Source organism: Scyliorhinus canicula, chromosome 11, assembly GCF_902713615.1.
Source record: "Scyliorhinus canicula chromosome 11, sScyCan1.1, whole genome shotgun sequence".
In the NCBI taxonomy this organism is placed as follows: Eukaryota; Metazoa; Chordata; class Chondrichthyes; order Carcharhiniformes; family Scyliorhinidae; genus Scyliorhinus; species Scyliorhinus canicula.
Window position 1 is genome coordinate 124,364,933 of NC_052156.1, and position 26,099 is coordinate 124,391,031.

Sequence of the window (26,099 nt, forward strand, 5' to 3'; positions counted from 1 at the left end):
TTATAAGAGGGAATAACGAGGTAGAAGATTCACATGGTAGAAGCCCTGAGGCAGGTTTGCCATGCTGTCAGTTCATTAGGTGCTCAACATAGGCATACCAACAAATCAAAGGGGAAGGGCAAAAATTTGAAGTCCTTTGAAGAGCATGTCTTCAAATAAATAAAAATATTTATTTCACTTCAGTGGAAGTCTTGAGATTTGATCTCTGTATAAATTTTACAAATGTAATCCTTCTCTGTGTAGTTTGCTTCATTTGATTTTAGATTCATTAATTTGAAAAATAAACATTTGCATATGTGAGAGAACTTGGTTGCTCTGATGGAGAAGATTACTTGAGCACTACAAACAGACCTTGAAACAGCTTTCACAGTTCAAATAATTTTCAGCTGAAAAGCCCTTCAGAAGATGATCTTTCTGGATGTCATGATGAAAAACAAGAAAATGGCGTTAGATATATATTCTATACACGTTTCCCACAGTGAGCTAACTTTGTAGCAATAAATTTAATCTACAATACCAGGAATCTATGTGATGTCGTCTGCTGATCGCAGTGATATGAGATGACCACCCCTTCAAAATACTGACTTTGAGCAAGTAATATTCTGCAGTTCAAAAATGCCAACACTCAAAAACAAATCCTCTTTTAGACTAAAACGTATCTGGAAATAGGCCTTTTTGATTTTATTTCACAGAATGGTGGAAGGAAAGCCTAAAACAATTCTCCCTTCCAGTGATGATTACTTGATCATTCTTATGTGATCCAGTGCAGTTTTCAGGATAACATTTCACTGGCAGAGATTTATAACAATTGTTTTATCTCAGGTTGTGGAATTAAAAATCTTCCTTCCACCTGACACAAAGGAGCAGTGTCGATAGTGCGTTATTTAAAAACCATTAGCCAGTTCCTCAATCAGTAAAAGCAGTGATCTTCAGTGCTGAAGAAGCATCATATTCAACTCAAAATATTAACTTTGTTTCTCCCTCCACAGATGCTGCAAAACATGTTGAATTTTTCCAGTACTTTTTATTTTAGTAAGATTGGTGTAACACGTTGATTAAAATTACAGCCTTTTATAAGTCTTTGTGATTCAAGTGTTATTTCCCTTTGTTTATAACTTACATTTTGAACATTTTCTTCAATCAAGCATGCAGTCCCCTCCGATGTGGAAAGCTTAGCACTATGAAGTCTCCTGTATCTATAGACCATTGTCTGCATATGTGTCTGAAGTATGTTCATTGCTTTGAAGCAGCAACTCCCATGTTTGTAAATGAAGTGGAATGACAGTTCACCGCAGAGTGCGTGAAGATATAGAGCTAATTGAAAATGCAACTGTTACTTTAAATAGTGCCATGCTTTCGGTATTGCGTAATTTAGTCTTCGCCACCAATGATTCAAATACATGAGATAGTATCCTGAATGGTGCTAAACTGTTTGAGTTGTTCAGAAAATAAGAACACTTTTGAACTCTGCATGAATTAGCATTTTACTTAACCAAAAGAAGAACAATAATTAATTTCTGATTTGGTTATTAAATTTTAACATTGTGTGTACTGGTTGGAGTACACTTAGAAAATGCAATTTTCTGCAAAGGGTTCAGAAGCACCTTGGCAATGCAGAAAGCAAACCGAAAGGAACCAGGAACAGGGAGTGATAAACTACTTGCACATGAGCACATTACTTGCTTTTCAGAATTAATGTCTAACGCAGAATTACTCTAATCAGGTGGCACTGACGTTGAGTAAAGATCTGAATGCAAAAATATCCAATAGCTAAGTTGTCCATGCGTGTCTATGTTTGCATGCACGTTGATGCTTACATTTGCGTTTTTTGTTAATGGCTTCAATGTTTTTTATATGTTAATGTTGTAGGTAGGCATGAAGTCGGCCAGGTTCGTCCTACAGAACATTGGGTGGAAGAGACAACAGTTCCAGCACAGCCTGTTGATAGCAGTAGGGCTAGAAAATGGCACAGTGAAGGTGCAGGATTAATTTAAGCACGTATAATACTTGCTAAAAACTACCCCATCGGTGCAGTTTCTGAGTGTTGCTGAGAATGACACCTCAGTGGTTTGGGGCATACAAATATTTTTTTAAATTCTTACATTTAAATGAAGAAGTGAAGCTGCTCTGTAGAATTTTTTAAAATAAATTTAGAGCACCCAATTATTTTTTTCCAATTGGGGGCAATTTATCACGGCCAATCCATCTAACCATCATATCTTTTAGTTGTGGGGGTGAAATGCACGCAGACACGGGGAGAATATGCAAACTCCACACAGACAGTGACCCGGGGCCAGGATCGAACCCGGGTTCTCAGTGCCGTATGCAGCAGTGCTACCAGTGCGCCACCGTGCTGCCCTGCTCTAGCATTTATGCAATTAACTGAGAATAAGGGAGGATTAAATTAAAAAGCTCTGAATATCAAATTGCTCAAATTTGACACGTTATGTTCCGGCCATGTATTGTTGAAATGCTTACGTATATTTCGGGTGCTTTCAAGGTTTTGAAGTGGAAATGTGCAGCAGCGAATACGTATAAAAATTTGGAGTAATAAGCTTGTTTTGTAACCCAATTTGTTTCTCTTTAGTGGAGTGCTGGGAATTATTTTCAAATGAATGCAATGTGTTTCTATTTGAAGGAAGTTCTTTTTAAGGATTCCATTTTTCTAAGTCTCTGTTTTTGAAAAAACATTATTTTCTTTTTGTTTTAACATAATTCTGTTTGTAATATAGTGTACTAAGATTCAACATGGGTATGTGAAAGCATGTTAGTTCTTGGCATCAGTTGCCAGCACAGGTGATCGTCCATAAAAGATTTCCTCCGAGAAATGAATGGTAAATGGAATAATGAATTCTGATATGAGCAAAAGTAGCATTTAGGTGTTGCTAGTAGTGATTAGAGGGATGGAGAATAAATCTTTCATGAACACTGCAAATTTTGACCTTTTGAAAAAGGAAGAGTTGCTGGGACATATGCATAACTATCTGTGCATTTACTGGAATCAATGTTTAATTACTTTGACAAAGATAAATCATTTTATTTTGCTACTCATTTATGCACAAGAGAAGATTTTGATAACACAAACATAATACGATGTAAACATGACTTAAACCAACAGCCGTAAAGTAAATACACATCATGCAGTTTGATTTATTTTCAACAAAAATACAATCCTGGAGCATGTTAATTTCTAAAACTTTAGTTGTTGCTTTGGGGATTTACCCTTTCATTAGCTGTGAAAGATTTTTTTTTCTCTGCCAAACTACTTGAAAATAATTACTACGGTTTTGCAAATTGTGGAGTCAAACCCTAACTTTTTAATTGACTCAAGCTGAATTTATAGGCAGTGAATGTTTGCTCAATGGTTATTACACGTTTTCGATAACTGCATCACATTAATGTGAAAGCATTCTGCCAAATTTTATTTTTCTTTCAACGTTGACTACATGCAACTGCAAGAAACATGTTACTGGTTCACATTTTCCCAAGATAGTTCAGTTCAACGCTCTAATGACATTTTTGCATTAGTAATAAACAGGTTTTAGCAGAGCTAAATTGTTTTGTAACTTTGATTTGTGCATACTTTTACCACCATCAGGTTAGAATTGCAGAGAGTTAAATATAAAGAATGTATCCCACAGAAGAGGAAAGGAACAGGCACTGAGCTTAGCAAAGAATACAGGAAAGAAGAAGTCACGCTTTGGTTAGTTTTCTTGCCTCAGCCAACACTGTATGCACAGAGTGCAAACATCTGCCCAGAAAGAGAGGGGTTTGGCGAAAAAGCACGAGAGGGTAGAACCTGCAAAGTGGCTGAATGTTCTGCCAACGAATACTATGGAAACGAGGCTGGAATTGGCCATTCTAAATTGTCCCTTAGATTCCAATGCTTAGATGGGATTATGAGGTTCCAGGGATATGGTTGGACAGTGGGCCTAGGTGTAGACTCAATGGGCTGAATGGCCTCCTTCTGCAATATTGAGATTCTATGAAAAAGGAGCCATTAACCTAAGTACCTGTGAAACATTTTGATACATCCTGAGATTATGAAAGGAGATATATAAATACATGTGATTCTTTCTTTAAAAAGGGGTTTGTGTCCCCCAGCCAGATTTGGCTTTGCAAGGCAGCATCAAGTTTGTGCCCAGTGCCCTCAAATATCTAGCCCATGATTGCAAAGATAGGAATGGTATTGGGAGTGCAGCAGATATGGAGACAGTGAATGACTTGGGGCTGAAGGTATCCTAGGCAGAAGTGGTGGAGTTGGTTAGCAGGTTAAACACAGCAACAATGTTCTGATGGGCAGGGAACAATTGGCAGTTAGTAAAATGGGGCAATAGTTATGGAGCAGCTTTTCCTCAAAAGTGTAGAATCATTGACTACAACTTCTGGATTCCACTTTATTCTGTCATGTGCGGATTCCTGAAGTTTCCGGGGGGAATCGCTATGTACAGCGGTGTTGAATATCACAAAGGAAATATAGAATGCTTAAAATTAGTTGTTTTAGTAACCTGAGAGGTGAGACCATGGGAAAGGGTGGGGCTGACCAAATGGCCATGAGTTAGTTATGTGTTTCAAAGCCAATGTAAAATGTGAAGTTAAGGGGAGATGGGGGCAGAAAATTCAGGCAAGGCAACTCGGGGAAGTAAAGTGTAGAATGAAGTTAACAAATATAAAAGTGTCGGAGGAGGAAATCTGGGAAAATAAATTGTCATTTGAATTGTGATGATGCTAAACAAGGATGACTTTAAGTGAGAAATGACAGCGAGGAACTCCAGTGAGGGTCAGGGATGAGCCTGCTGTTGAATGCGATGAGAGCGGGGCCTCCATCACTGTTTGGTAGGGCATGATGGGATCGTGTTGCCAGGCAGGGAGGCTTTGATGACTGGAAAGGAATTACAGCCCTTATAATCCGTTTTCAATGTCTACTGCTTCATCTATCTTATCGCAGTGAATGGCAAGCGACTTATTTGCAACCTTTTAAAAACTGATCTGAGATTATAATCTAAACATCTATAAATTCGACTTGTTTAAGAAGTATTGTTGAAGCAAAGGGTGAGAGTGAGGTAACAAACAGTAATTTAGAATGAGAGGAATTTGAGGCTGTGACACATCGAGTAATGAAGACTCACCCATTGGTGGAAGAAAGCCATGGAATGGTTCAAGGGCAAGGGTTCTGAAAATGATTTCTTTTAGCGCACTGGGTTTGTGGAGCCTGGCAGCACGGTGCTGACTGGAATGCAAGAATTCATGCAGCGGACAATTCGGCCCATAAGAGCCCTGGATTAACTGAAGTTTGTGAAGGGAACTGTAACCGGGTGATATGTAAATACCTAGAGAGATGAGAGCTCGCCTGGAATTTGTCATGGCAATAATCTCAAAACCTCCAGGCCACAGGGAATGATGGGGTATTGTAGATGCTGGCAAGGGAAGCATAGATTTGAATCATTCTTACACTTGTTACAATAAGATTTGCATGTAATTGCAATGCTGACATATAAATATTGACCCATTTGTTCCCAAATAGTATCAACTGGAACTATGCAATGAAATGTAAATTGCAGCTTTCCCAACAAACCTTTACAAAACTTTTGACTGGAAGTTTTTATTTTATATTTGAGGATACTCTACTGCAGTTGCTTTGGTAAAAACACTTAGCACAGAGCAGATAAATTGGAAAATTAAAAGGGAAAGCAGTCAGGCTCTCAGCAACACTTGGTATATTTTTTAATTGCAGCAAGCTAAGTTTGCTAATGAACGGATATTTGATTTGTATAATCATAGCTTTTCCAGTGCATCGTTTAACTAACTCACTGCTGCAAAGCCTCATTCTTAACTTTACTTAACCATTTTGTTCCAATTCTTCTCTGCTCCTTTCTCCTGTTCTGATAAAATGTGTTGAGTTATAGATGTATCTTTTTCTCTAAGGTTCTGGAGCTTCCTAGTGGTAAAATCCTCAAGACATTAATAGGTCACACGGAATGTGTCCAACGATGTCGGTTTACACCTGATGGGAAGATGCTGATTTCCAGTTCTGATGACAGCACAATACGGGTAAGAAAAACATTTCTTCTGAAAGTCTTATTCTGTATAAGTATATCCCTTCTCACACTTCTATCTATTTTGAACTTCTTTGAATCCTTTTAAATGGAAAAAAATAGATTGTGTCTTCACATTTCCGTTATTTACCAGCCTGACAGTGCAAAACTTCAACATTTTTGAGCTAAACATTAGCGAAAAGCAAGCTCAGACCTGATAGCAGGAAGCACTTCTTGACGGAGAGTGATAAATACTTCAAATAGATTGCTGCTAATGGTAACAGAGGTAAAAGCTCTGGAATTATTCAGGAGACCGTTGAGCACTGATGGGGAGTTTATACTATGAGCTAGACAACCTAAATAATCTTGCTATCTTTAATTTGTGAAAATATTGAATCATAGAACATACAGTGCAGAAGGAGGCCATTCCGCCCATCGAGTCTGCACAGACCCACTTAAGCCTTCACTTCCACCCTATCCCCGTAACCCAATAACCCCATCTAACCTTTTTTTGGTCACTAAGGGCAAGCCACCTAACCTGCATGACTTTGGACTATAGGAGGAAACCGGAGCACCCTGAGGAAACCCACGCAGACACGGGGAGAACGTGCAGACTCTGCACAGACAGTGACCCAGCAGGGAATTGAACCTGGGACCCTGGTGCTGTGAAGCCACAGTGCTAATCACTTGTGCTACCGTGCTGCAGAATTTCACTTTTAACTAGCAAGAGATGCATGTAAAAGTCATCCCAGTCAATTGCCAGGATTTTGCATGCAATTACAGTGCAAGCATTATTACAGTTGCCAAATAAGTTGGTTCTTCAGAATCCTGTGGTAGCTTGTTTGAGGTTCTTGGGGACTACAAAGCGAAACACATTGTATTAGGAAAACAAATATCTGTATCAAAGTTCTGTTTTACACAGAAAGTTAGGGATGATATGAGCTAAAGTGCTCACTTTAAAACATGCAAAGTATCAGTGGGTCCCCCTGTGTCTTTTCCTACAGGAAGGATGAAATATATTTCTCTCCATGCTTCAGAGACTGTAGGTGAAGTTGCACAGATAAATATCTTGGAACTTCAAGGAATAGAAGTGTGGAGATTCAGGTGTGACTTTGTGTCACACTGGTGTTAGTCAAATAAGGCTAGTATGACACGCATGGAAAAATTAGCATGTATCAAATAATTGAATGACAAGCAAAAGTGCCAGCTACAAACTAACAATCGAACCTAAGCTCACTTTCCAGTTCTTGGCCTATAACCTGTAGGCTATGCCATTTCCATAAGACCATAAGACCATAAGACATAGGAGTGGAAGTAAGGCCATTCGGCCCATCGAGTCCACTCCACCATTCAATCATGGTTGATTTCAACTCCATTTACCCGCTCTCTCCCCATAGCCCTTAATTCCTCGAGAAATCAAGAATTTATCAATTTCTGTCTTAAAGACACTCAATGTCCCGGCCTCCACCGCCCTCTGTGGCAATGAATTCCACAGACCTACCACTCTCTGGCTGAAGAAATTTCTCCTCATCTCTGTTCTAAAGTGACTCCCTTTTATTCTAAGGCTGTGCCCCCGCGTCCTAGTCTCCCCTGCTAATGGAAACAACTTCCCTACGTCCATCCTATCCAAGCCATTCATTATCTTGTACGTTTCTATTAGATCTCCCCTCAACCTCCTAAACTCCAATGAATATAATCCCACGATCCTCAGACGTTCATCGTATGTTAGGCCTACCATTCCTGGGATCATCCGTGTGAATCTCCGCTGGACCCGCTCCAGTGCCAGTATGTCCTTCCTGAGGTATGGGGCCCAAAATTGCTCACAGTATTCTAAATGGGGCCTAACTAGTGCTTTATAAAGCCTCAGAAGTACATCCCTGCTTTTATATTCCAAGCCTCTTGAGATAAATGACAACATTACATTTGCTTTCTTAATTACGGACTCAACCTGCAAGTTTACCTTTAGAGAATCCTGGACTAGGACTCCCAAGTCCCTTTGCACTTTAGCATTATGAATTTTGTCACCGTTTAGAAAATAGTCCATGCCTCTATTCTTTTTTCCAAAGTGCAAGACCTCGCACTTGCCCACGTTGAATTTCATCAGCCACTTCTTGGACCATTCTCCTAAACTGTCTAAATCTTTCTGCAGCCTCCCCACCTCCTCAATACTACCTGCCCCTCCACCTATCTTTGTATCATCGGCAAACTTGGCCAGAATGCCCCCAGTCCCGTCATCTAGATCGTTAATATATAAAGAGAACAGCTGTGGCCCCAACACTGAACCCTGCGGGACACCACTTGTCACCGGTTGCCATTCCGAAAAAGAACCTTTTATCCCAACTCTCTGCCTTCTGTCTGACAGCCAATCGTCAATCCATGTTAGTACCTTGCCTCGAATACCATGGGCCCTTATTTTACTCAGCAGCCTCCCGTGAGGCACCTTGTCAAAGGCCTTTTGGAAGTCAAGATAGATAACATCCATTGGCTCTCCTTGGTCTAACCTATTTGTTATCTCTTCAAAGAACTCTAACAGGTTTGTCAGGCACGACCTCCCCTTACTAAATCCATGCTGACTTGTCCTAATCCGACCCTGCACTTCCAAGAATTTAGAAATCTCATCCTTAACGATGGATTCTAGAATTTTGCCAACAACCGAGGTTAGACTAATTGGCCTATAATTTTCCATCTTTTTTCTTGTTCCCTTCTTGAACACGGGGGTTACAATAGCGATTTTCCAGTCCTCTGGGACTTTCCCTGATTCCAGTGACTTTTGAAAGATCATAACTAACGCCTCCACTATTTCTTCAGCTATCTCCTTTAGAACTCTAGGATGTAGCCCATCTGGGCCCGGAGATTTATCAATTTTCAGACCTTTTAGTTTCTCTAGCACCTTCTCCTTTGTGATGGCAACCATATTCAACTCTGCCCCCTGACTTTCCTGAATTGTTGGGATATTACTCATGTCTTCTACTGTGAAGACTGACGCAAAGTACTTATTAAGTTCCTCAGCTATTTCCTTGTCTCCCATCACTAGATTACCAGCGTCATTTTGGAGCGGCCCAATGTCTACTTTTGCCTCCCGTTTGTTTTTAATGTATTTAAAGAAACTTTTACTATCATTCCTAATGTTACTGGCTAGCCTACCTTCATATTTGATCCTCTCCTTCCTTATTTCTCTCTTTGTTATCCTCTGTTTGTTTTTGTAGCCTTCCCAATCTTCTGACTTCCCACTACTCTTTGCCACATTATAGGCTCTCTCTTTTGCCTTGATGCATTCCCTGACTTCCTTTGTCAGCCATGGCTGCCTAATCCTCCCTCTGATAACCTTTCTTTTCTTTGGGATGAACCTCTGTACTGTGTCCTCAATTGCTCCCAGAAACTCCTGCCATTGCTGTTCTACTGTCTTTCCCACTAGGCTCTGCTTCCAGTCGATTTTCGTCAGTTCCAATGCATATTTCAATGCATATTTTTTTAAAGTATCATGAGAAGGTCACGTTAAGAAATGTTGGTCTGCTCAAGTTACTGCTGTGATGTCAGAGTGTGGGTGGAGCTGGGCTGTCTGTCAGCTTTTAGTTTCACTTTGAGAAAAGCTTGGGTGTCTGTGTTTTCTGGGTTTCGTTTCAGTGTTGGAGCTGCAGCCAGCCAAAGAATGTATAATGTTGTTCTCTCTGAAATGTAAAGACTATCTCTTGATCATTTTGTGAATTCAGAGTGATAACAGTTCTCAGTAGTGAATTTAAGCCTGATGTGCTTCTGTTAAAAGTTTTTTTTAATGTCTTATGGATGTTAAAAGGAAAGTAAGGATTACTTAGTGTTGTATTCTTTGGGGGTTGTATTTGAATTGATGGTTGCTAAGATGTTCACTGTAGGTTTTAATAAACGATTAATTTGAGTTCATAGAATAAACATTGTTTTGCTTTAAAAAATACTTTTCGATTTCTGCTGTACCACACCTGTAGGGTGGGCTGTGTGCTCCCCATACCCCAATCTAATAAAAGTTGTGGGTTAGGTGAACTCCATGATACACTTTGGGGTTCTCTAAACCCTGGCCCATAACATAAGTGTGTTGAGGGTTTCTGCCTGTACCACCCGTTCAGTCAGTGAGTTCTGGACCCCATCATGCTCTGGGTGGAAAGGATTCTCCTCAGTTCCCCTCTAATCCTTCTTCGAATCATTTTACATCTTGAGTATTGCTGGAAAAAAGAGACATTTTGTAAATTTTAGTCTTGCACTCATCGGGGCACTTTGCAAAAATACCAACATAAAGGCAAAACACAATTCATAGTGTATGAGATGCCAGTGCTGACTGGTTGGCAGGTGGACTCTGGATGTAGAGGTGTTTCCATAGAGTATGCACCAGTTGATGGTATAAGGAATCATCTCATTGTGCATTACTGGAGGTCAAAAAAGATCTTGAATTTTCCTCAGTTTGTAGAGAGAAACAAAAACAAAGGTTTGATGAAGGTTACATATTTCCCAAGGGGAAAATGGGCAATTGCAATTATTTCTCTGTATGACCATTGCTTAGAGTGTACAGAAGCTTGATTTAATGCAATAAAATCTTTTGTGTCTAATTCAAATTCTCTTACACAAATTCTCTTACATTTGTGCATGGGCGGAAACCCTTGAAACGCCTTACCTCAGTTGCACTCAGAATATCGTTAATTTGTCATTGACCTTGGCAGTTGGGCTTTCTGAGTAAAGGGAGTGGCGCCGATCAGTCTGTGGCTGTACCGGTTGCTTGATTGGAGTTTAATTGTCCTGGGAAAATGGGCCATTAAAATGCAAACGAGTGGAGGTTTTGATCAGGCCTCGTTACCTGTGTTTCAGATACACATAGGCTCTGTATCTGTCTGAGTCCTGAGTTGGCCATAATTCCCATGGTCCTTTGCAGGTGGCCATCTTAGATGGCTACATCAGGCTGTTAATCAGAGGCCCTGGAGCTCTGTGCCGAGCTAACACTATCACTGCTTTGTCCTGTCATGGATTCTCCTGAGCAACGCACTCGATTCAGATGTGAAATCCTGGCCAGTAGGTACTCTGCCTATTTGTGTCTCTGGCAATCTCTTCCTTGTAACAAAATGATCCATCTTCATAGTCCTCTTGCCTTGCCTGTTATCAACTAGAAAATGGAAGAAGCTCTCTTTGATTTGGCACCAAAAGCACATTGCAAGTGTCCTTCTTGTTTAAACCCTTATTTCCCCTTTTTTTTTGCCATTAGCATTTTATTTTTGATCCATGAGTGGTTAATGGACATGTACCTTTAAGTCAAGCAGCAGAGAGAATGATAATTCAGAAGTTAAAGGAAGGAACATATCTGCTAATCTCTGCTAGTTTGAACAGGACTTCAGACTTTTTAGCACCAGAGAGAGAGATGGGGTGTGACTCTGATTGATTGAAAAGGCCATACTCTGCCTGATAACCGGTAGTGATTGGATCCTATCCCAGTGGGATGGTTCAGAGACCTGAGGGAGCAGTTGGGTCGTAGACAGAGAAAAACAAGGACCTGCTTTCTCTCCCTCTCCCAAAAGGCTGAGAGTGTATTCCTGAGGCGGCAGAGAACCTGAATGAATAAATGTACAGGAAAACCATTACAGGCTTCATGCAAAGACCAGGGCACACCCACATGCGCACACACCCTGTCTGTCTCTCATTCTTTTGGCACATTGTTTTACTAGCCCGGGGTGGCGTCACTTGTGAACAGAATGCTTGACGTCAAGTGTACGTGCAAGGCGCATGACCTTCTCTGAAGACGGCACAGAGCCTCATTTTGTTTTAATTTAAAAGCTGGTGGTTAATGGAACCCTTTCCTTGTTGCAGGTGGTGGGGGGCAGAGTGAAGCGAGACGGTATTCTCATAAGCAAGGGTAGACAATATCTTCACCTCCAAAAAGAAGAATTGGACCTCCCTGCAATTTTCTTTTGAATATTTTTATTGACATTTTTTAGTATACACAGTAAAGCTTTACGTTCAATATTTAAAGCACATGCGGTTCTTCTGTACATACAATCGTTCTTGATGTTTCCTTCCCCTCTCCCTGCCCCCCCTCCTTGACATCTCCCTCTTTCGCTCAGGGTTTTCTGTCCCATAGCTCCTATTCTCCCTATCCTCTTCCATTTATATTTTCTGTTGCTGGTCTTGTGGGATCAGGGGGCGGGGGGCTTCTGCCCCCTCCCTCTGTAGTTCCCCAGAGTTTCCTCCTTTCTTCCTCCCCCCTTCCCCTTAGAGTTGTGCATCCCTGTCTGCTTTCTCCCGTCACTCGTTTTTTTTCTCTATTCGCTGTTGGCTTCGATCAGGTCTTGAAACAGGCCAGCAAACTGCCCTGTGCTTTGAGGAAGCCTTCTTCCGACCCTTTGATGGTGTACTTGATCTTCTCCAAATGGAGAAATTCTGTCAGGTCTGCAAGTCAGTCTGAAGCTGTGGGTGGTGCTGCTGATCACCAGCCGAGCAGGATTCTCCGGCATGCGATTAGGGAGGCGAAAGCTCAGGCGCGGCCCTCTTCCCCATGTGTAGCCCTGACTGTTCTGATACTCCCTCCACTTTAAAGAATAAATTAATCTCTTGTTCAATAATTCAACAGTTAAGTCTCAAATAATGCTTGTCAGGGAGTTACGGCCACATATTGTAGCTTTATCTTGAACACCTGTGTTAGCTTATGGCTGTTGTTGAGTCAAGAGTTCTGCTCCTTTCCCAAGGCACCTTTATTTTCCTTGAATACACTTAATACAAAACTCTATCACCACGCGTGCCACCTGCAACCCTTTACATATCAATGTCAATTATTGGATACTTAACATCAATTTGACATGTAATTGGAATGCCCATCCCTAACAGTCTGCACTTCTTTTTTTTAAAATTAATTTTTATTGAATTTTTTAAAATTTATACAACATCGAACCATAATAAAATACCAACAATAACAATAATGATAGCAATCATAAACATTCGCCCCTCCTCAATGAACAACACAACATATTAACCACAACTTAAATTAGCCCCCCCCCCCCCCCCCCCCGGGTTGCTGCTGCTATTGACCAAGATACCTATCTTTGAGCCAGGAAGTCCAGAAAAAGCTGCCACCGTTTATAGAACCCTTGTATTGATCCTCTCAGGGCAAATTTGACCCTCTCCAATTTTATAAATCCCGCCATGTCACTGATCCAGGTCTCCACACTTGGGGACCTCGCATCCTTCCACTGCAGCAAGATCCTCCGCCGGGCTACTAGGGACGCAAATGCCAGGACACCGGCCTCTTTCGCCTCCTGCACTCCCGGCTCCACCGCAACTCCAAAAATCGCGAGTCCCTACCCTGGTTTGACCCTGGATCCAACCACCCTCGACACCGTCCCCGCCACCCCCTTCCAGAATTCTTCCAGTGCTGGGCATGCCCCGAACATACGGGCATGATTCGCTGGACTCCCCGAACACCTGGTGCACCTGTCCTCACCCCCAAAGAACCTACTCATCCTAGTCCCGGACATGTGGGCCCGGTGCAGCACCTTGAATTGGATGAGACTAAGCCTCGCACACGAAGAAGAAGAGTTGACTCTCTCCAAGGCATCCGCCCAAGTCCCGTCCTCTATCTGCTCCCCAAGATCCCCCTCCCATTTAGCCTTCAGCTCCTCCACTGACGACTCCTCCACCTCCTGCATTACCGTATAAATGTCAGACACCTTCCCCTCTCCGACCCACACCCCCGAAAGCACTCTGTCCATCGCCCCCGCGAGGGCAGCAAAGGGAACTCCTCTACCTGTCGCCTAGCAAACGCCTTTACCTGCAAGTATCTGAACATGTTCCCTTGGGGGATCCCAAATTTATCTTCCAGTTCCCCCAGGCCCGCAAACCTCCCGCCAATAAACAGATCCCTCAATTTACTGATGCCCACCCTTTGCCACCCCCTAAATCCCCCATCATTGTTCCCCGGGATGAACTGATGATTTCCACCCAATGGAGCCTCCATCGAGCCCCCTGTTTCCCCCCTATGCCGTCTCCACTGTCCCCAGATTCATAGGGTCGCCACCGCCACCGGGCTCGTGGTATACCTCTTAGGAGAGAGCGGCAACGGCGCCGTTGCCAAGGCACTCAGGCTCGTACCTCTACATGACGCCATCTCCATTCTTTTCCACGCCCCCCCCCCCCCCCCCCCCCCCCCCCATCCCCCATTTACGCACCATTGACACATTGGCCGCCCAATAGTACACAGCCTGCACTTCTTAAATCCAGCACCATCTGACAAAATAGTGCAAGCACTCCTGTAAAGATATGATATTTCCTTTCTAAAGATGTATTCCTATTTGCAACATAAACATGGGTTGACTGGTTAAAACTCCAATTCTGAGTCCATGTCTGAAGCTTGGAGAACCAGCAAAGCAAGAACGCTGTGCAATGTTTTCTCCTACGAAAGTTGCTTGTTTTCAGCCATTGCTGCTAGCCGTTTACACTGTTGTGCAGTCAGTTCAGTTTCTGTAGTTTTCAAGGTAACTTTAAAATCATTAAATTGCTGTTTAATCAGGTTTCATTGTAAAGTTTCCGCATGTGTATAAAATGATGCGCTTGGGCTGTCATTTTGAAATCTTAATTTCTTTGATGTTCACTAATTATTTTCGATATGCAGTAGTAACCTATTGAATTCTTGTTTTATTTTTATTCTCTCTGTTCTTTCAAATAATAAGGGAAAAAAATTCATTTGGAACAGCCGCCTGCTTGAGATTTCAGAGCAGGGCAGCATCTTGTGCTATTTTGAAGAGTAGAGGCCTCATCGGTGAAATCTTGCACTGCATGTGTGGTGTGTGCAGATCACCAATGATCACGATAGCCAGCTCAAAGAATTGAAGCTTACGGATTATCTTCCCTCACACCTTTCTTTGATGCTGAGTAGCTTGCTGATAAATAGGGATTCCATCTCGGAAGTGTCTTTTCATTCGGCATCATAGCTTCATTACTTGAAATAAGCTATGCTGACGAGGCTTCTGATCCGTCATTAACATTTGGAGGATAATTAATAAGATTCTGAAAGAAATCAAGGAACCTGATGGGTCAGATATCAAGGCCCTCTCATCCCAACTCTGACAGACCAAAACAAAGACTTGAAAAACCCGCCACTAAAGAAAACTATTTAAATTTAACAAACTACCTCCTCCCCCCACCCCATCAAGGCAGTTCCTTCCTCCATTAAGAAACTTAACCTGAAGACGTGTATGGTATGATCCCAAATTGGCAACAGCTAATTTCTCAGACCTTTTGGAAAACCAGTGACTGAAGCTATCGGACAACACAACTGATATTGTGAGTAATTCACAGTTTGGATGACTCATGAAAATTAAAGTATTCTCCGAAATTTGAGAATTGCTGTGAAGGCAACAGGCCAATGTAACTCTCACTGTCTTGTATCACATGGATGCATACAGAGTTATTGATTAAAGGGAGGAGACATCAAACAAGAGAGCATCCTAAAATGGTTACAACACAAAAGGATGCCTTTCGGCCCATTTTGACCTTGCCTGATCTCAGCAAAAATAACTCATTTAGTTCCACCGCCCTTTCCTTTCCCCATGGACCTCTAAATTCTTCATCTTCAGATGCTTATCCAATTACCCTTTGAAAGCCACGATTGAACCTACCTCCACCACTTGCTTAGTCAGTGCATTTCAGATCGTAACTGCTCGCTGTGTAAAGAAGTTTACTTCATGTTGCTATTGGTTCTTTTGCCAATCACCTTAAATCAGTGTCTCCTGGTTCTGAACCCTTCCACCAGTGGGAGGAATTTTGCTCTCCTCAGTCTAGACGCCGCATGATTTTAAACATTTCTGTCACTCTCCTTTCAACCTTCGCTAAGGAGAGCAACCCCAATTTCTCTAACCTATCCACGTCAAATCTTGCCTGCGCTTTCTCCAAAAAGTTTGTATTCTTCCCAAATGTGTTCCCCAGAATTGGACACGATACTTTTTAGTTGAGGCCAAACCAGAAATTTATAGAAGTTCATCAGAACTTCCTTGCTTTTGTATTCAATGCCGGTATTTATAAAACTGAGGATTCATACCCTTTATTTTATATTGCCTCTCCTCATTCTTCGTACCAAAACTTATCACTTCACACTTCTCTGCATTAAATTTCATGTGTCACATGCCCATCCATTCCACTCACCTGTCTATGTCCTCTTGAAGTCTGTCACCAGCCTCCACATAGTTCACTCCCAGGTCTTGTGTAATGTATAAGTGTTGAGATAGTGCGTTACACACCCAAAATCTTGGTTATTAGTATATATTTTTTTAAAACAGCTCTCCTCGTACCAAATCTTGGGGAGCCCCAATGTATATCTTCCTCTATTCCAAAAACAAATTGTATTTCCTGTCACTCAGCCACCTTTGTATCCATACTGCCACTTTCTCTTTTATTCCATGAGCTTCAAGTTAGCAGGCATGTCCCTTCTGTGTCACTTGATCAAATGTCTTTTGTAAGTCCATATGCCCCACATTGAACATATTACCCTCATCAACCCTCTCTGTTGCCTTATCAAAAAATATAAACCTCAACTCCACTTTCCCACCTTCTCTTCGTAATCCTTGATACCCTTACTGATTAATATCTGTCTATCTCAGCCTTGAACATACGTAATAGAACATAGAACAGTACAGCACAGAACAGGCCCTTCGGCCCTCGATGTTGTGCCGAGCAATGATCACCCTACTCAAACCCACGTATCCACCCTATACCCGTAACCCCCCCCTTAACCTTACTTTTTAGGATGACCCAGCCTTAACAGCCTGTGCAGTAAAGAATTTCACAGATTCATTACCCTCTGAGAGATGAAATTTCCCCTCATCTCGGTCTTAAATGGGTGACCCCTTACTCTGAGATTATGCCCTTTGGTCTCAGATTCTGCTATGAGGAAACATCCTCTCAGCATCTATCATGTCAAGCCCCCTGAGAATCTATTGTGTCGCAATTAGGTCACAGGGGCAGTTCATTCATTTACCTTCCCTCAATTTTGCTAGGTTACAGTTTACCATATAAACGTATGAATAAACGTTTTATGCGGAGATGCAGAAAAATATGTCTTGACATCGAGAAACTTTAATGATACTTGCTGTTGAATAATGGTTGAACAGAAATCCTTTCACGCGGCTCACTGTGTGCCAGTAGATGTACTTTTTGCTGATGGCTTATTATATTCTCCACAGGCAGAAATAAAAGTGCCACCCATCCTAAATAAATAAATAACCATAAACACTGCAATGAAGTTACTGTGAAAAGCCCCTAGGTGCCACATTCCGGCGCCTATTCTGCATCACAAACCAGCTGTCCAGCCCAACCTAATCCCACTTGTCAACATTTTATCCATAGCCCTGCAGGTTATGGCACTTCACGTGCACATCCAAGCACCTGTTAAATTAGGTGAGTGTTTCTGCCTGTACCGCCCTTTCAGGCAGTGACTTCCAGACTCCTACCACCCTCTGGATGAAAAACATTTCCCTTACCACCTCTCTCATCCTTCTACCAATAACCACATCCATGCCTCCGAGCCAATGACCCCTGTGCAAAGGCCCTTCCCATTCACTCTATCCAGGCCCCTCACAATTTTGTACATCTCAATCAAATCTCCCCTTAGCCTCTTCTGTTCTGAACAGAACAGCCCTGCCTGTCCAATCTTCCCTCTTAGAGCCAATTTTCCAGTACTGGCAATCAGCTCATTAAAGAGATGATCAGTACTGTCCACAGCATTCAAGTTGTGGCCAAATTAATGTTTTGCATAGTTCCAGCATAGCCTCCCTGTTCTTGTATCCTATGCCTCACTGTTAGAGGAAAGTCTTCCATGTGCCTTCTTAACCACCTTTTTGACTGTCCTGCTACTATCAGAGATCTGTGGACATTAACTCCAAGATCCCTCACATCCTCTACACCTCTCAGTATCCTCCCATCCTTTACCTTGTTTGACCTTCCCAAATGCATCACCTCACACCTCTCTGGATTGAGTTCCATATGCCACTTTTCTGCCCACTTGACGAGTCATTGATTTTTTTTTCTTGCAGTCTACAGCTAGCCTTCTCCTTATCAACCAAGTGACCAATGTAGCCACCTGGGTTGGCCACTTCCTCACACAAAATGGAAGAACACAAAGGTTACAGGGAAAAATGGACATTGGCAAAGAAACAAGCAGTTTGCAGAATCCCTGTATTCTAGCTGCTAAAGAAACCAGACAGAATTGTAACTAACGGGCTGCGCATATTAAGTGAGTGATTCACGGTGATTTCCAGGCACAATGGACACAATAGTTAACTGCAATCGCTACATTCTATAGAAGGTCAGACATCCCAGCGCCAGTGGAGTCTGAGACAAAGAACACCAATAAGGTGGAAGGAACCGCCCGGTGATCGAGGAACAGCCCCGTTATTGGGGAAATTCAAATCAATCGATTGGGAAGAGACCCAATCGATTGCAGGTTTAGAGAGGGTCCGCCCAGAAGGACGCGAAGCCCCTGAGACCTATAAAAGACAGGTGCCAGGACTGATTCTTTCTTCTTGACCAGCCGGCTCTCCCAGCAGAACACCTTTGCAGCAGAAGACCTTGAGAAGCAGAGGCCTGGTCAGCAGCCGCCATCAATGAAATGTCATACAACGCACGCTACAAGAGTAGACACTCCTGACCCCTTTAGTCCACACCAACTGGAAGCCTGCGGATCCAGGACAAAGCAAGAGGCCATTGTTCCCTGATCCGGCAGTTCCCTTATTCCAGATAAGTATTGGCCTGTTAGTGGTAGGAATAGCCTAGTCTTTTAGTGTTATATGCATGAGTAGTAAATAACTGTGTTATAATGTCTTGTTTTGAACTTACTAACTGGTGTATTGAGTCATTGGTCTCAACTTGAACTTGAATCTTGTGGCGGTTTCATAACGATACCTGGCGACTCTAGAGCTAAGGAATAAAACAGAGCCAATTGAGTGTAAAGCAAACTCACCAAGAACGAGCAACACCAATTATGTGTCATTTACAAAATTCTTGACCATTCAGTAATACTGACCCCTGAAGAACCTCACTGGAAACAGCCTTCCAGCCACAAATATTCTAAGAGGTTCAAAGTTTTATGCATCTTCATCACTACTTGATTTTATATTCTCTAGATACAGAGACACATTTTATAATAATAAATGGAGCTTTGATTCATTCCAGAATCCAGCTCCTGCTTACTGCTCAGAACATTCTAAATTAACATTTGGACAAGTTTGACCTACAGTGCTTTAAAGTGGTGCTGAAGTGAATACATAGTTGCATAAATTGGCACTGGACTCTATCTGCTTTCGAACCAGCACATTTCTCTATCTTTGCACTTCTTTAACTGCTGGTTTCTCATGCATGAAATTCCCCGGTGCTTGAGTACAAAATGCAATAATAAAGGCAACGTGGATGAATGTATAAATAAAGTAGGCATGGAGGCACCCAGTAATTTATTGCCCATGTGAATTTGACTGCTGGGCCTGGATTTCAGATCTGGGTCACAACCATGTTAAAAGAAAACTGATTTTAAAATAAAGCACTAGATCACTGCAGGCAATCTATTTATTTATATTTCTTTTAGTGCATAGGGTTGTAGCGATTACATTCCATTGTAAATTTGTATTTATAGCTCCAGTTTCATTGTGAACAAGTTGTATTTAAATCCTTTTGAGCAAAACTCTATCTGACATCAGAAATGATGCATGTCAGATCACTGAGGACATTTTCTGCAAATAGGAGCAATGTCCCTTAAGCATTTAGCTGTACTTCTCTAAAATGTGGAATTTGTTTTATCGGTTTTGAATGCAAGTGTAAGTTAAAGCATAATACTTTATCATGAATAAGTGAGTATAAATTCAGGAATTGGGCTTGGTTTCACAGTCGACAGTGAAGCAATGACGCTCTTCAATTACCTCGTGGAAAGCTCTTCACAAAGGTCCAGTGATCTAAGTGACGTGGATTTTCCCTCCCCTGCCATAGTGTAAATCTGGCACAAGCCAAGGATAACTCCAGGCATCCAACAATAGTGCCACCATGAAGCAGGGTAACCACCTAAACAGATCGAAGTATTCGCACAGACCGTAAACCTAGAATTTATTCTCTTTATTGAGAAGTTTGCATTCAACAAATAAAATGTTACGTTTTCCGAGAAACTGAAGTTGTTTGACAGTAATTATCAACTTCGTCTCCTGTTAAAATCCCTGTTACACCTCATTCAACAAAGCTTATCTTTTTTCAAGGAGGTTTATACAGTGAGAAGAGACAAATAAGATTGCAAGTTGTCATCAGTTCAGTCATTCCCTTTTTGGTTGCATTCTGATGGGGCATCCATTGATGAAGTATGGAATCACTGACAGCAACTTCTGGATTTCCACTTTAGTTGCGCATGTGGACTCCAGAAGTTGCTGTCAGTTTCAGAGGAGCAATGGCGGTGAGCGCTGATCGGTTCACTATCATTACTATTGCAAAATCTGGGTCATTGTCAGTTCAATAGGTTCTGATAATTGCATTGCTGCATCAAAAGTGCTTAGAACTGTCAAAGTTCATGTTCTTTTTCTTGGCGAAAAAAATCAATCTGAATCCACTGAGACATTAATGGAAAACGAAGGGGCAAATCATATTTATGTAGCAGCCTTTGTATTCTTAGAATGCCCCAAGCGAACTGCCAACTCAAGCAAGTTAATCAGGGTTGGCCTGAATACAACAGCATTGGTACCAGAGTCAAAATTTCACTTTCAATTGGACTCTCATGTACAGTCATTTCCCAGAGGATAGGTTCCCATTACTCTTGTGTAGCTGACTGAATGACTGAAGGAAAAGTTTAGCAAGACCTCTTTTCTGCCCAGTCAACCATTATATAGCATTGCAATGGGAAGGGGAGAAAATAAAATGGAAAATTATCATCAGGAGCCACCTAAAATAGTTGTTTAGTTACTCAACAACCATTTCAAAACTAAGCATGAATGTAAAAATTGTGTTGGGGCAGAGTGTAAATATGAACAAGTATGAAAACTAGCTTTTCCCAGTTGACTGAAGAACGTTGGTTGCCTGGGGGTAGAGCTTACCTGAGAAGTTTCATGTTTAATCCTTCTTTATGTTTTAAACATAGGTATGGAACTGGTGCACAGAGGAATGCAAAGTCCTTGAAGGACACACTGAACAAGTGAAAAACTTCAAGCTGTTGAGAGAACCCCAAATTCTGTCCTGGTCTTTTGATGGGACTGTGAAGGTAAGAAATAAATAGTGAAAAGTTTTATTTTAATTTGGCTTCAACATATAAAGCCAAAATATGTTGATTTTTAATAAAGATTTCATAATATTAGAAAGGAAACTGCTGTAACCTGTCCAGATCCTATTGGCTGGGGACAATTGGTTACTCCATGAGGTATTTTGGGGAACATGAGCTCCTCCAATGGGATGGGGGGGTTTGCAGTGCAATCATTAGCAGTGCCCCTATATAAATAGAGCTGGTCAGTGTGGTACCGGCTCGGGAGGGAACCAGTAGTGAATTATTGGAACGGTGTTGTAAATAAAATTACTTTCTGTTTGACTCTACAAACTTATGCTGGATTCTTCGTGACTCTCACAAAAGAAGCAACTATCACCGTTAAGAGGGAACCATAGATTCATCCCGGGGAACATGGACGGGGGATTCCAGAGCTGGTACAGGATGGGCATCAGGCAGCTGAAGGATCTGTTTGTAGATGGGAGGTTTGCGAGCCTGAGAGAGCTGGAGGAGAAATTCGGGCTCCCCCCGGGAAACGTGTTTCAACATCTGCAGGTGAAGGCATTTGCTAGATGCCAGGTGGAAGGGTTCCCCTTGCTCCCCAGCAGGGGGGCGAGCGATAGGGTGCTCTCGGGGGTCTGGGTCGGAGGGGGGAGGATATCGGACATATACAAAGTAATGCAGGAGGCTGAGGAGGCATCAGTAGAGGAGCTGAAAGCCAAGTGGGAGGGGGAGCTGGGAGAGCAGATAGAGGATGGGACATGGGCTGATGCCCTGGAGAGGGTTAATTCTTCCTCCTCGTGTGCGAGGCTTAGCCTCATTCAATTTAAGGTGCTACATAGAGCCCATATGACGGGGACAAGGATGAGTCGGTTCTTTGGGGGTGAGGACAGATGTGTCAGGTGTTCGGGAAGTCCAGCGAACCATGTCCATATGTTTTGGGCATGTCCGGCACTGGAGGAGTTCTGGAAGGGGGTGGCAAGGACGGTGTCGAGGGTGGTGGGATCCAGGGTCAAACCAGGATGGGGACTAGCGATTTTTGGGGTTGGGGTGGAGCCGGGGGTACAGGAGGCGAGAGAGGCCGGAGTACTGGCCTTTGCGTCCCTAGTTGCGCGAAGAAGGATACTGATACAGTGGAAGGACGCGAGGCCTCCAAGCGTGGAAACTTGGATTAATGACATGGCAAGCTTTATCCAGTTGGAAAGGGTCAAATTCGCCCTGAGAGGGTCGGTACAAGGGTTCTTCAGGCGGTGGCAGCCTTTCCTCGACTTTTTGGCTCAAAGATAGGGTGCAGAGGTCGCAGCAGCAGCAACCCGGGGGGGGGGGGGGGGGGGGTGGCAACAACGGGTGTGGTGGGCTATTTAAGGTTGTAATGCGGACAAATTTGTTCGCAGTTCATGTTTGATGTTAATTGTTGCTTTGTTTGTTTTTGGAGGGGGGGAGGGACAGCGCGCGCGGGGGGTCGAGCGGGGGGGGATATGTGGTAAGAGGGAATATTTTGTAATAGTCTATGGTTAGGGGGGGTAAATATTTTCATGTAAAAAAAATCTCTTCAATAAAAATTATTTAAAAAAAAAACAAAAGAAGCAACTATTTAGGGAGAAGTAATTTAAATGTAAGGTCCTTCACATGACACGTTAAAAAAAATTGTTTACATCTATAATTGGTTCTGGGGAATTTTGTATTTTTTTTTGTTTGTCATCGAGTGTTGGCTTTGAGTATTTAGCTGTTAGGTGCAGCATGTCCACATGTCCATTTGCGGCCCCTTTACCGTTGTTACAACAGTGAGGTCTAATACTGCGCCAGCGTAAGTTTTTTTTTTCTTCTAGTTTCCGTACTTTTCATCGTCACTGACTATCTGAGCATAATCCAATTGGACCAGGATTTGAAATAATTTGTGCCACGGGCCTAGGTGCACTAGAAGCTACGTATTTCATGTAACATCAGTACAGACTTTAATCCTATTATTTTGGGCTCAACTAAAACTCCCAGAATTCAAAGGATAGAATGCCCTAATCACTTTGACTTGAAGCGGAGCAAAGAGTAAGAAATTGACAGCTAAAGAGTCCATTTATAGAATTCATGAGCTTGATTGAAAGAACTGTGAAGTGGATATGTTGTGCTGATGGAGTAGGAGGCATGCCACATTCTGGAGCCAAAAGTGAATTCTATAGTTAGACCATAAGGCATAGGAGCAGAATTAGCCATTCGGTTCATCGAGTCTGCTCTGCCATTCAATCATAGCTGATATGTTTCTCATCCCCATTCTCCTGCCTTCTGCCCATAACTCTTGATCTCCTTATTATCCCCTTATTAATCAAGAACCTATCGATCTCTGTCTTAAAGACATTGTGATTTGGCCTCCACAGCCTGCTGAGGTTGATTTTCACAGGTTCACCACTTTCTGACTGAAGAAATTTCTCCTCATCTCTGTTTTGAAGGATTGTCCCTTCAATCTGAGGTGGTGCCCTCCGGTTCTAGTTTCTCCTACAAGTGGAAACATCCTCTCCACGTTCACTCTATTCAGGCCTTTCAGTATTTTGTAAGTTTCACTGTGATCCCCTCTCATCCTTCTAAACTCCATCGAGTGCAGACGCAGAGTCCTCAAACGCTGCTCATATGGCAAGTCATTCATTACAGGGATCATTCTTGTGAACCTCCTCTGGACCCTCTCCACGGCTAGCACATCCTTCCTTAGGTACAGGGCCCAAAATGCTCTCAATAATCCAAATGGGGTCTGACCAGAGCCTTATACAGTTATTCTGGATAGGCATGTACTGGGAATTATTATTTCATTTTTGAAATATACAGTGTGTGTTTTTAAAACATTACAAGAACTTGTTAACCTAATAAAACCTCAGCACGAGATATAGTTGGATCTGATCATGCATCTGGAACATGTGAACTTACCCTACAACACACATACACTGCCATAGTTTCCAGGAATGTTTCACCATTTATTTCCTAAGGAATAAAACTGGTTACCTGCTAATCCTTGGGAACCGCTCCCCAATGTAGCAAACCTCACTACTTTCAGTCCCCGTTTCCTTTGAATAATGAGTGCACATTGCCTGGGGCAGGTTGCACCTAGCATTGCACGATTATGTTCTTTCCGACTTGAATATTATCTACTTACTGTTTCCTTATGAGAAACTTTGCTACCTATTTTCCACTTCTCCATGCATACTTTTGAAGTTAAGTTAATATTTCATTATTCTGTTTCTTGTTCTTGCTTACCACTCCAATTGTCATCTTTAAATGAACCAGTATTTTTATATCTTGTTTATTTGTTGATGGGGGTATAATTGAATAAAATCTCCTAAGCGGTTCTTGGTTTCTCTGTCTTTTTGACATGTTCTAGTTTGCTTTCATGTTTTGAATCCTGCTGCCTTTACCATTGATACAATCCTGTTCTATTACACCTCAATATCTTATCTGGTCCATGTGAGTTTTGTTTGTAACTCCAGCAACAGTCCTTTAATTACTGCCTATGCATATTCTGTGGATATTCTAACTGCTTTAACAATTTATTTAATAAACCTATATTATGACCTATATTATGTGCAAACATAGAAAATAGGAGCACGCGTAGGCCATTCAGCCCATCAAACCTGCTCCACCATTCAATGTGATCATGGCTGATCCTCTATCTCAAAACCACACTTCAGCTCTCTCCCTAATACCCCTTGATGCCTTTAGTGTCCTGAAATCTATCTATTTTTTAAAAAATATTCAGTGACTTGGCAGTCATAGCCTCATGTGGCAAAGGATTCCATAGGTTCACCACCTTCTGAGTGAAGACATTTCTCCTCATCTCAGTACTAAATGTATCCTGACATTATGACCCCTTGTTCTAGAGAGGGGAAACATCATCCCCGCATCCAGTCTGTCCAGGCCTGTCAGAATTTTGTACCTTTCAATGAGATACCTTCTCATCCTTCTAAATCTAGAGAATACAAGCCTATTCAACCCAATCTCTCATCATAAGACAATGCTGCTATCCCAGGGATCAGTCTGGTACACCCTTGCTGCACTCTCTCTATGCAAGTATATCTTTTCTTAGGCAAGGAGACCAAAACTGCACACACTACTCCAGATTTGGTTTCACCAGGGACTTGTACAGCTGCAGTAGAACAGCCTTGCTCCTGTACTGAAATCGTCTTGCAATGAGGGCCAACATACCATTTGCTGTATTAATTGCTTGCTGCAGGGGAATGCTTGCTATCAGTGACTGGTGTACAAGGACATCGAGGTCCCTTTGTACATCAATATTTCCCAATCCATCACCATTTAAATAATACTCTGCCATTCTGTTTATCCTACCGAAGTGGGTAACTTCAAACGTAACCAGGTTATACTGCATCTCCCACATATTTGCACCTCACTCAACTTGTCTAAATAGCATTGAAGCCTCTGCTTCCTCCTCACCACTTGCAATTCCACCTAGTTTTGTTTCGTCAGCAAACTTGGAAATATTACATTTGATTTCCTTATCCAAACCTATGATGTATATCTAGCTCTTCCCCTTTAAGCAACAATATATTTGGGTCACTCTTTAATTCATTCCTTCATGAACATTCTACTCTAGTGATATGAATCACATAATCAAAATTGCTCTCTTATCTTGTGTACCGTAATAGGATCCCTACTAAGGATTAGCTGCTCAGTAAGCTGAGAAAGGAAGCAGTTTTGCTGTAATTTTCAAAACATGGTCCTCTATTTTTTGCTCTGCTGCTGTTTTCCTGTCACTGATTCTGAGTAAATTGAACTAGCCTTGATCATTCATAAGGACGTCCAGACTGCTTTGGTTTTCCAAAAACACTGCCCAGGTGAAATGTGACGGTATC

The 26,099-nt window shown here is 42.1% G+C and overlaps 1 protein-coding gene across 3 annotated transcripts in view; it reads left to right on the forward strand.

Annotated features, from left to right (window-relative positions):
- Nucleotides 1-26,099, forward strand: part of apaf1 (apoptotic peptidase activating factor 1) — a 272,699-nt gene that overhangs the window by 187,119 nt on the left and 59,481 nt on the right. Inside the window, exons 22-24 of one of the 3 annotated variants that reach the window (XM_038811297.1) lie at nt 1,870-1,977; nt 5,926-6,051; nt 21,136-21,255. In XM_038811297.1, the coding sequence (XP_038667225.1) occupies nt 1,870-1,977; nt 5,926-6,051; nt 21,136-21,255 (354 nt within the window). Of the gene's footprint in view, nt 1-1,869; nt 1,978-5,925; nt 6,052-18,064; nt 18,276-21,135; nt 21,256-26,099 lie in introns of those variants that run through there. The other 2 variants (XM_038811299.1, XM_038811298.1) reach the window with 2 other exon arrangements.